The 12,160-nt window shown below is 42.3% G+C and overlaps 1 protein-coding gene across 1 annotated transcript in view; it reads left to right on the forward strand.

Moving 5' to 3' along the window:
- The first annotated feature begins 2,314 nt into the window (after nucleotides 1–2,314).
- The window catches only part of GEM (GTP binding protein overexpressed in skeletal muscle), a 14,677-nt gene continuing 4,831 nt past the window's right edge, over nucleotides 2,315–12,160 (forward strand). Inside the window, exons 1-3 of the mRNA XM_069086639.1 lie at nucleotides 2,315–2,537; nucleotides 4,322–4,661; nucleotides 11,016–11,092. Of these exons, the coding sequence (XP_068942740.1) occupies nucleotides 4,331–4,661; nucleotides 11,016–11,092 (408 nt within the window). The 5' untranslated portion in view covers nucleotides 2,315–2,537; nucleotides 4,322–4,330. The remainder of the gene's footprint in view (nucleotides 2,538–4,321; nucleotides 4,662–11,015; nucleotides 11,093–12,160) is intronic.

A 12,160-nucleotide genomic window follows, 5' to 3' on the forward strand; every position in this document is an offset into this window, starting at 1 on the left:
ACAATCATTTATCACAATTTGTTCAGTCATTCCCCAGTTCATGGGTATCCCCTCTATTTCCAATTCTTTGCCACCACAAAAAGAATTATTATAATATTTTTGTACATATAGGTCCCTTTCCCTTTTCCTTGATCTCTTTGGTATACAGACCTACATTTTTCTGGAAACATCCTCATCAGAACAATTCAATGGGAGGCTGGAGTGAGAAAAAAAAAAAGCCTAGGAGAATATTTTCCATGTTTATGGGTTAGAACTGGGAGCTGCAGAGCTGTTATCTGTAATTAGTTATTGTCTTTTAGTGACTGCAAACTCAATATGAGTCAAGAGTGTGACATGGCAGCCAAAAAAACAAGTGTGATGCCTTAATAGAATCATAGTGTTCGGAATGAAGGATGGAATCGTTCTGCTGTTGTACTCTGCCTTGATCAGACACCATCTGGAATACTGTGTCCTGTTATGGCATGCCACATTTTAGGAAGGACACTGGTAGTCTGGATGCATGACTAGAGGCTGGCAACCAGGAAGTGAGGGGAACTGGAGACCATGCCATAAAAAGATTAGCTGAAGAAACTGGAAAATGTCTCCTAAGATCCTTGCGAGTTAGAGATTGCTTCATCTTTGTATTTATGTACCCAGTACAGTGTCTGACACGGAGTAGCCACTTAATAAATGCTTGTTGACTGATCTAGAGAAGCCTTTGTGGAGGGAGCTTGAGAGATTTCTTTAAAGTATTTGGAGGGATAGCATGCGGAAAAGGGATTCGATTTATTTTGTTCAGCTCCAGAGCCACAACTGGTAGCAGTGGGTGAAAATTGAAGAAAAGCAAGTTTGCAGCCCATGTAAGGAAGACTCCCAGCAATCAGAACTACTGAGAAGTGGAATGGTCCGCCTTGGAAGGCAGAGCTTCTCATCAATAGATGCCTTTCAGTGAGTGAAGCTGTACGATCACTTGCCAGGGAAATTGTTCAGCACATTTTTGCTCAGGCAGGGTTCCATTAGATACCTCCTTGAAGTCCCTTCCAAATTCTGACATTCTGTGATTTTGGGTACTATTGGAAGAGAATCTGTGGTCCATAATATATGTGTATGACTGGTTGGATAGAAGAGAGGATTTATCTGCGTGGTATTTCAATGATTCTTCTCTCTCCAGCAGCTAGTCATTCAGGATAATCCACAGTGCAGATAAACCACCTGCAGATAACCAAAAAAATTGACTGTAGTTTCCTTTGAACTGGAGGAACATTTGAACTTGGCCACCGAGATAGCTGCAGTGCCTTTTGGCTTTTTCTACGACTCATTGGCCAAGCCAGAAGCAAAGCTGGCTAGAGGAAAAGATTGATACATTGAAAAGGTCCTGAGTCATCTCCCTGACAAGGCATCCGGGGAAATTCAGGTGCCCTCTAAGAAGGGATGATTTAGGTACATTTGCTGGTAGATTAGGACTGGCATCACATGCACACTATTCAAAGGAATCCCTTAGGTGCCTTGAGTCGAAGGAGACACCACTCCAGCCCCTGGCTAATGGCTCTCTGGTCTTGGCCTCATGCCTGAAGTACTGATGTGCCTGGGGATTATTGCAGAGATGATGATCATGGTGATTGAGGTTATGATCAAATCCCCTGACACTATAATTCCCTGCAACTGATTGCAGGGGTTTGGCATCTGGTGAGGTGGGCAGAGGCAAGTAGGGGAGGTCAGAGGAAATTACCGTAATCTGTTTTGATACCTCATTGTTTCTTTCCCTAACTTGTCCCCTTTGAAACTCTCTGTGTAGCTCCCTGGCTGTTCCCACTCTTTTTTCTTGGGCCGAAGAGGGGGTAAAACGAGACACGAGGCTGTTACTTCCAGCAGAAAATGCTGCTAAAATAAATGCTTCCCTTCTCCCCCTTTTTCCAGGTGGCTGCAAATTCATGATTCGGAGGCTGTACGTTCCAGCACCGAGGGTGATCGATGCTGTCGTGACAAGGCAGGATGAATGGGGCCCCAGATCTCCTTTGCAAATCAACCCGGAGTCTTTGTGTATCCTTCATCTGGGCAGCTCTCGAGTACACTGCTGGGAAAGACGATTAAGTGACACTTGGAGTATTTTTCCATTTTCTTGTTTTCACCTTGTAAAAAAAAAAAAGTCACAGGATCTGCTTCCCCGGCACTCTGGAAAAGCGGGTGGAGGTTTGGGGAGGGAGGGGGGGAAGAAAAATCATATGACTGCAAGAAACTGATTTTGTGTTCTTTGGGAGCGTCTGCAACTTTGTGCTCTTCTGCATACCCGTTTCCTCCCAGCGGGGGGCCGCCTGCTCTGTGGCCAGGGCAGTGACGTCACGGAAAAGCCCTGTCTGATCAGATGTGCTTAATATAAACCTGGGGGAGCCGAGCAACGGCTGGAGAGAGGCAGCCAGTGAGAAGGAGAGGAGTTTACTCCAGCAGAGCGGCAAACCAGCCTGCGCTCACTCGCTCGCTCGCTCGCTCGCTGCAGCGTGAAGAGGAGATTCCCCGGGATCCCGCCGCTGCCTTGACTGGAACGGACTGTGAAAAGTCAGGTAATGTGTGTGAGCGTGTATGGGTGTATGCATGAGTACTCTTGGGAGGTTAAGCTAGAACGTGGGGCTCTGTCAGAGGCCAGAGTCCTCTGCAGTGAAGGGGTGCGGATGGATGGGACGAGGATGGGTGGAACACGCGGCACTGGAAGCGGCAAATGCGGCTTCCTCCTTCAACCTGAACTTTCTAAGTAGTGAAAAGTCATCTTAGAGTCTATGATCCAGACTCTAAATGTCCAGAAAAGAAAGGAGCTTAAGATGAGGATAATAACAATTCTTTTTTGGGAGGGTGGGGAATGATACCATTAATCAGTGCGAATTTTCAAGGCAGCTGACCAGATGGGTGGTGATGGTGATGATGTCTTGTATTTCTCCCCCTTCCCACCCAAAATACCCCTGCCACTTTGAATTACTGTTCTTATGTGCCATTGATCATCTTGTCTGGGGACTGATACGCCTGTAGAGACTTCTTGATCAATGTATTTCTTGCTCCCAAGAATGGATTTTGTTGAGGAAAAATATAAATGCTCGACTACAGGTACTAACTGAGTTCACAAAACTCCAGGAAAGAGGGAACCACAATACCAGTAACCTAGAAGCTGTAGTGGACCTGTTAGAGTGTTTGTTGATCATTCTACAGATTTTAGAGCTAAGGAGGTGTTTTAGAGGTCGGGTAGTCCAAACCCATCATGTTACAGAGGAAATTCAGACCAGAGCAGAGAAGTGACTTGCCCCAAGGTCGCACAGCTTGTAAGTGTGAGAGGGGGAATTTGAAGTCATCTAAGTCCAACATCATCCATTACTTCATCACATCTTTCTGATGCCCAATAGTCCATTTTGTTTTTATATCCGTTTTCTACAATTGAGGCTTCCAGGAGATTACAAAGCTCAGTTTAACTAATGAGAAATCTCAACAGGACTCAGTGAAAAGCAATGTGCATGGGCAAATTGAGAGGTTTGGAAGTGACTGAGTGTACATTTAATGCCAGAAGAGTGATCATCAGGGTGGCATGTTTTAAAGGCATGCCAGTGAGCAGACAGCGTTGTTGAGGCATAAACCTCAAAGAGAAAAAAATTAAAATAGTAGTCTCAGCAGCTGGAGAGCATCAAGGCAATGTGACTAAACATGGTAGTTCCAATGTATGTGCTGCTCAAGCAGAGGGGCAATGATGTCATTGCCACAGGTTTCCAACCAAAGCAAAGCAGGCTGATGGATGGGTCAGTGTAATTAAGAGCAGAACGAGCTGGAAAGATAACATAATGCCTGGTCTGATGCTCCTCAGAACCACTCACTTGTGGATTTAGATGGAAGAGGATTTTTTTTTTAGAGTGTTTGTGACTTTGGCATCTCTAGCCTCAGCTTTCAGTATCAGCCCTCAGGAGCTAAGAAACAGCTTAGTATGGTAGAGAGAGCACTGGGTTTGGTGGCAGAGGCTCTGGGAATCACTTGAACTCTCTGTGCCTTAGTTTCTTCATCTGTAAAACTAGTGGTTTAGAATACATGACCTCTCAAGTGCCATCTAATTCTAAATTTGTGACCTGTCTGGGGAGTACTCTTCCCTATATGATTCATCCATGGTACCTTTTTCCTTCCCTTAGAAATGGCACCGAGAGTTGTTTTGCTGCCTGAAGTAGATTAGAAATCCTACTCCTAGGAGTGTGACTGACTTGGACCACTCAGAGCTCGTTGGTCCCTTGTGCCTTGGGGTTATGTAGTTCTCATTTCATGAAAAAAAAAATTGATGAAACTCCAAGTCCATGATCCTGGTGCTCTGTTTGCTCCCCAGGAACCAGCAATGACTCTGAACAATGTCACCATGCGCCGAAGCAGTACGGCCCTGCAGGCACAGCAGCAGCGCTGGAGCATCCCTGCAGATGGGAGGCACTTGATGGTCCAGAAAGACCCCCACCCATACAACAACCGAAACCGATACTCCATGAACCCAGAAGACTACTACCGGCGAAGCTGGTCGTCTGACTCCACAGATTCAGTCATCTCCTCTGAGTCTGGAAATACATACTACCGAGTGGTACTGATTGGGGAACATGGTGTGGGCAAGTCTACCCTGGCCAACATCTTTGCAGGTGTGACTGACAGCATGGACAGTGACTGTGAGGTGTTGGGAGGTAGGTAGCTAAGTGTTGAACTATCTCTAGTCAATAGGCCACATTATCATTAAAAGCAGAGCAAAATAGCTGGGCTATTTATCAGTAAGATTTAGAACTGAGATAATTCATCTTGGTACTAACTACTTTGCAAAAGCCACAAGTCTGTTCAAGCTCTGTGGACCAGGAAGAGTACAATAACAATTGACAAGGATCAAAATCTTTTGAATCCTGTCCAGATTGGGGAATGCTTAGATTCCAAGGCTAAGCAAAAAGAGAAGTGAGGTCTAGTGGTGAGAACTAAGGGCATGGAATCCTATTTCCATTTTCCATAACCGTGTGACCCTGGATCAAGTTCATTGGTCACTCATTGCCCCAGATCTTAAAGGGATGATTTCAATTTTCATGTTGGAAAAATCCATGTTTATGCCTCAGGGGAAAAATAGAGCTGTATTTTTCTGGGAGTTCTAGTAGAAGGGTTAGTTCTTACTGTTACACCTTTCTTTTTTTTAAGCAATGGGGTTAAGTAACTTGCTCAAGGTTACAACGGCCAGTTATTTCTGGGTGTGGTGCTGAGTGTCTGAGCCCGGCATTCGATCCCCAGGTCATCCCAACACTGGAGCCGGTGCTCTTACTCGCTGAGCCACCTGGCCACCCCTGTTACACCTTTCTAACATGGTCAGAGTGGATTGATCTGCTAAATTGTAGATAAATAAGAAAGGAATTTATTCATTATTCCTAGAAAAGGAGGACTATAGATAAATAAAAAATAAAGCAAAGGGGAAGAGGGGAAATCAGTGTTCTTTGGGAATAAGATAGGAGGAAATAGATGCTGCTTCATGCCAGGTATCTTCCTCTTGTTTCACAAGGGTGGGTGTGGCTGTGGTTAAAAAGAGCCAACTAATTCTCTCCAGGAAGGGGGCAGATTCCCACATATCCCACTGCTAGACTGTAAGCTAAGTGAAGGCAGCAAGTTCGTCTTTTCTAAATTCTGTGGTTAGAACTTAACATAGTGCTCTGGGCTCAGTAGGTGTTGTTGGATTGATACCAGACAACTGGGTGATACTTCTAGACTTAGGGCTCCTGGGAATTGATGACATTAAAAAAAAAATCTACACCTGTGATTTCATTAGCTAAAGGCAACTCCCATTGAGGAAACTCCCTCTCCTAAGGCAAGTTACCAGCTGTTCTGCAATTCACAGTCTCGGAGGCACTGAGAGGACAAGAGACTTGACCAAGGTCACACATCTGGGATGTGCCAGAATTGGGTTTTGAACTAAGGTTTTCCTGTCTCTAGAGTCGACTCTCTAAATTCTTTGCCACTTTGCTACTCCAGTATCTCATGTCCATAGGATAATAGGCTTCTTTTGTCTAGTGCTTATATATCACAATACCTGGCATTCAGTAGGTACTTAATAAATGCTGCTTGACTGGTTGCTTTGCACTCTTTAAGACTGCTTTCACACCTATATGACTCTCAGAATAACAGTTTAGTGAGATAGGGAAGAAACATAGCCACTCATTGAGGTTTGGGGGAAGATGACCTCTAGAACCCCTTCCAACTCCAAGACACCAAGATTAATTTCACAGATTTTCCAGTGGGTGGTATTGTGAGTCAGACTGTTGAAAAGACACCTCATTCATGGATTTGGAAAGATGGATAGATTGGATGCTACCTGGGGAGAATGGGGCGGGGGGCGGAATCACTGCTTTGGAGAATTTGAGAGATGCTGGAAACTTGTTAGATTGCATCTAATACTTGCCAGATATTTTACTCAGTCCTGGGATACAAAGACAAAACTAAAATAGTCTGTACCCTCCAGGAGATTATATTATATTAGGTATGATGAATGAAAAATCCTAAGAGACAGAATTTTTTGGTAATTAATAATCAATTTACTAATTAGGCTAGCTAATAATCCATAAATTGATGGTCAGTGATTTCTCTCGGTAACCAAAGACAAAAACTTAGATAGCCTGAAAGTCTTAAATATTTTTTTGAAAGGGAATGCCCCTGAAAAGTGAAAAGCAACTCTGATTGGTGGACACTTAATGAGGAGATGGGATAGAAGTCTTCAGCTCCTCCTGCTTGAACGTGGCTTGATTATGAGACTCAGCTGCCTCCAACAATCTGGGAAAGGAATCCGTCTCGTCTAGACCTCTCTGGTTGATTTTCTCCTTCATGAGCTGTGTCACTCTGAACTCCATTGGGGGGGTACAAGGACAGTGTTCCTTTCTCCTTTCACCTAAACTGGATTTGGTATCAGGGCTAGGGAGCCTGTGACCTCGAGGTCACATATGACCTTCTAGGTCTTTGGGTTTGACTTTTTGAGTGAGTCCAAGTTTTATAGAACAAATCTTTTTATTAAGGGGATTTGTTCTGTGAAATTTAGATTCAGTCAAAGGGCCACACCTGAGGACATAGAAGGCCACAGGTGCCCTTGAGGTCATAGGTTCCCCACTCCTGTGTTTAAGGAGAAATAAGGTCTCCTAGTTGGGTGGGGTCCCACCCAAGATTGAAGAGCTTATTTCTTTGAGGGCTAGAACAATCTCATCAATCAGTCATATCCTTCAGAGACGGACTTTTTATAGGGGCTGGGCCTTGAAAGAGAACTAAAGGAGAAAAGTGTGGATACCAAAGTAATATAATAGTAAAATAATTTCTCTCATAGGGGAGACAACATGTAAATAAGAAAGAAGATGGCAAGGGGGACTAAAACTCTGCTCCATCAAGATAATTTAAAAAATATAACATAAAATCGATTAGTTTAAACCTTTCTCTGCTGCCACTCATCCTAACCTTCCCCCAAAGTTCACTGAATTCTCTTCTTCCTTGCTTCCTGCCATCCTGTCCCCACTAGAAAGGGCAAAAAATAAAGAGAGGAGTCAATCCCTGGATAATTGAGAGTCGTTAGTATCTAATTATAAAGACCATCAAAAAGTAATTTGCATTCAATAAGAGTTCGTAGCGATTTATGATTTCTAAAACTCTTAGGCAACACAAATATTAGTAGATCCATCTTTCAGATGAGGAAATTGAGGTCACACAGCTAATAAGTAACAGAGTCAGAATTTGAACCCAAATCTCTCCTGACTACAAGTCCCAATGCTCTTTTCACCACACTACAACATTCTTGGAGTCCCCAAGGCACACTGTGAAGTGTATGTATGAACTCGGATCTCCTCATGTAGCCCATGCAAAATATAATAGTAAGCTGTATATTTTTCTGATCTGTTGTTTCAAGCTTACAGTTATTTGGAGGCAGAGATATGACTGTCAGTGACAACCTTAAGAAAAATTATCATTTTGTGTGGTGTTGTTAAATATGTTTGGACTCTCCATCCCTTTGAGATAGATTCTTGGTCTCTTTTCTCCCCATGGTGACTTCCTCCAAAAACCCAGAAAAGATTTGACTTTGCCTCTTTTTTCTCCGATTCTTGGTGCCGATTTCAGTTTGTGTGCAGGTCACACTGTTCCTTGGATTCTAGGCTTCCTGATTTCCCCATTGATTCTGATTTTCAGGGAAGCCCATATCGAAGGTGGGCAAAGACCAACTTCTGAGTTTAGGGAGGGGCCTAAGAGAAAAGATAAAAACCTTCCTCTAGGGGATTGGCCAGTTTGACCCTTGGTCAAAGGGTGTGATTAGTCCTAATGACCCTGGTATCTGGTGTTGTCTCCTTAAATTAGAGCCTTGGGATTCTATTGATTCAGGGGAATGTTTTTCTTAAGTTTGCATTTTGAATTCAAGAGGTCCTACCCACAAGTACTTAAAATAAAATAATGACTACATCCTATTGAAATCCTATTCCTGCTGAATATTCAGGGAATGACACACATGACATGAATAAAGAATTTTTAATCTAACTCACGAACAGGGATCAATCATACTCTGGATGGAAAGAGACATAAACACATATGGAGGTGGGGAGACTGAGGGATAAACGCATACCATGGCAACCTTTTCCATCGATATGCTTCTTCTTTCTTGTCTCCCACTTGTTCATAACTTCAAAATGTGAATGGATTATAAACCAGAGCAGAGAGGTGTTCCTGTGTACTTGCTAGATAGGTAGGGCTGGGCTCTATGATTTCATTCGTTTAGAAAATTCCTGAATGAAGGAATTCCCTTTACTAATGAAGGTTGCCAACTTCTCTTATCTAGAGAAGCAATTCTCAAATCTTTTGGTCTCAGGACTCCTTTAAACTCTTAAAAATTAGTGAGGATCCCCCAAAGAGTTTTTATTTATGTGTTACATCTTTTGATATTTTCTGTATTAGAAATTAAAATATCTTAATATTTTTATGAAAATAGTTTTTGATCTTATATACCCCATGACACTTACTAGTTGTGTGACCCTGGGCAAGTCACTTAATCCCCGTTTGCCTCAGTTTCACATTTACATATCTACACACACACACACACACACACACACACACACACTAAAGCCTGGTTCACTTACTTTCCTTGTTAAGACAGCATTTGTTTGTAGCAAGACTCCTAGGTTGGCCACAAAAATTCCTTGCTTCAGTGGGAAAGAAGATCCTAATGGCCATTTCCAAGAATCAAAATCCAGAGGCAAGAAATATCTGAATAAAAGGAAAGACAGACATTTTAAGTGGGTCTGGGTGTAAGAGGACAGATGGAAGAACTTCCTGCAAAATCTTGTCTTCTTTTCCCATTCTTTTGCCTAATCCTTCCCTTCTGCTCCCTGCCCAACTGTTCCCCTGGACTCTAACTATGTTTGCACATTGTGCTCACCCTTCACCCACAAACAGTTTGCAAGCAAGGGAGGGGAAGGAAAGTTTCCATTACTAAACAGGGCTGGAGCTGCTACTTCTGCTGTACTCCAATGTTAAAATAATCTCTGTGTATTCCTGGAGAATTAATTATGTTTTTCAAAAAGGGATAAAGAAAACTGGAGCCAACATGATGAGTGTCTCAAGATCTTTCTCCCCCTCCCTGACCCTCCCCCTTTCCCAAGAAAACTAGGGTGGTATACAGAACTCAAGGCCACTAAACTTGCCCCAGAATCACCAAGAAGTAAGAGGTGCATAGCAATAAGGAATGACTACAAATCACTATTGACTTTAAAGCACAGATAAAGACTTTTGTGCGTGGCTAAAGGAAGCCAGTCTCCCTCATTTGTAGATACAGGAATGTCTACCATTTCCTTGTGCACAACCGTCACTGGCTCTGAGCCAAGCAGGCTTAGATAGTGGTCATTCCCATATCCTGCTTTCCTATAGATAATGTTTAGGCCCCATAAAATATCTGCCATTTGTTCAAGCTGTACATGGTGTGGGAGTGGAAGGGGCCCATGCCACATATTAAATCACGCAGAGATTTAATAGTCATTCATATGTATTGGATACACATCCTTAGTAGGGTACTTGTCCAGAGTTAGTAAAATGTGTTATATTATCAGGGTAAGCAGTGTGGTGGTAACACAGCATTTGGAGTGCTGGGTCTGGAGTCAGGAAGACTCCTCTTTGTGAGTTCAAATTTGACCTCAGACACTTGCTTGCTGTGTGACTCTGGACAAGTCATTTAACCCTGTCTGCCTCAGTCTCCTCATTTATCAAATGAGCTGGAAAAGAAAATGGCAAACCACTCCAGTATCTTTGTCAAGAAAACCCCAAATGGGGTCATGGGGAGTCAGACATGACTGAAAAATGATGGAACAACAAGCAGTCTGGTACAAGAGGAAAAGCCTTGGATTTATTGTAGCCTTTGCCAATCATTCCCTAAGTGATCTTGGACAAAGCTCTAACCCTCTCTGGGCCTCCGTATTCTCATGTGTTAAGTAAGGGGTGGGGCAGGGTTGGACAAGGTGACCTCTATGGTGTTTCCAGCTCTGAACATATAAACAAGAGGTTTCATAGTGCAGTGGAAAATATACTGGATCTTGAGTCAGAGAACCTGGGTTCAAATCTCAGCTCTGCTACTTATGTTTGTGTGACCTTGGGAATTTAGACTTTCTTCTTTGGAGCTCCAGAGAACAAATAATAGCTAGCATTTATATAGTGATTTAAGGTTTGCAAAGTACTTTGAATATGTTATCTCATTTGATCTTCACAACAACCCAGTGAAATAGATGTCCTCATCGTCTCCATTTTACAAATGAAGAAACTGAGGTTAAGTGACTTGCCTAGTGTCATACATCTAGTAAGTATCTGAGGCAGAATTTGAATTCAAGTCTTCCTGACACCTTATAGTTGCATTATCTGTTAATGTCAGGGATTGGACCAAATGGACATCAAGTTCCTTTCCGTCTCTAAGTCTGATATTCTGTGATTCTTAGCCACAGCCCTCCCATTCAAAAGCATCACTTCTAGATTTCTACCTTCAATATCATTTTTGTTTTCTCTTCTAGAAGATACCTATGAACGAACCCTGATTGTTGATGGGGAAAGTGCTACCATCATCTTGTTGGATATGTGGGAAAATAAGGTATGTGGTTCCAGTTGATATTTGTCTTACCAGTTCTAGAGAAAGAGGCTTTTCATAAATAAAGATCTGAACCACAAGCAAGTTCTAGTTCCTTACCTTATACCCAGTATTTTATTTTGTCATTGGCAAAAAACAAAACAAAACAAAACCGACATCCAACAAACCATCATTCATAGGAGGCAGGAGACTATTTTAAACCATTTGAAATTATGTAAAATTGTCATTTTAACCTCCAGTCTTCAGCATTTGCTTTTTCCAGAAGGATTCCAATTTGCAGCTTTCAAATGAATATGATAAGTTTGCAAAGGGGCCTTGTCTTATCTGACTTTTGTACCTACTCCAGCACCTGGCAAAGGGTTCTTATATAGAAAGCCGTTATCAAATGTTTGTTGACTATGCCCAAAGGTCTATAAAACTGTGCACACCCTTTGATCCAGCAATGCCACTTCTAGGTCTGTATTCCAAGGAGATATTTTTTAAAGGGAAAACAACCGTTTGTATAAAAATATTTATAGCAGTTCGTTTTGTGGTGACTAAGAAGGGGCAACTGAGAGAATGCTCATCAGTTTGGGAATGGCTGAATAAGTGATGGTATATGATTGTAATGGAATATTATTGTGCTATAGGAAATAACAAGCAGGTTGACTTCAGAAGACCCTGGCAAGACTTACATGAACTGATACAAAATGAAATGAGCAGAACCAGAACACTGTATACAATAACAGCAATGTTGTATGATTAAGAATTGTGAATGACTTAAGCTATTCTCAGCAACACAACAATCCAGGACAATCCCAAAGCACTCATGATGAAGAATGCTATCTCAAAAGAAAGAACTGATATTGTCTGATTATAGGCTGAAGAACATAATTTCTCTCTCCCCTTTCCTTCTCTCTTTCTTTTTTCTTCCTTCCTTCCTTCCTTCCTTCCTTCCTTCCTTCCTTCCTTTCTTCCTTCCTTCCTTCCTTCCTTCCTTCCTTCCTTCCTTCCTTCCTTCTTTCTTTCTTTCTTTCTTTCTTTCTTTCTTTCTTTCTTTCTTTCTTTCTTTCTTTCTTTCTTTCTTTCTTT

Source organism: Petaurus breviceps, unplaced genomic scaffold (genome assembly GCF_028583685.1).
Source record: "Petaurus breviceps papuanus isolate PSGF00001 unplaced genomic scaffold, PetGlider_PUasm1.0 179, whole genome shotgun sequence".
NCBI classification, from domain to species: Eukaryota; Metazoa; Chordata; class Mammalia; order Diprotodontia; family Petauridae; genus Petaurus; species Petaurus breviceps.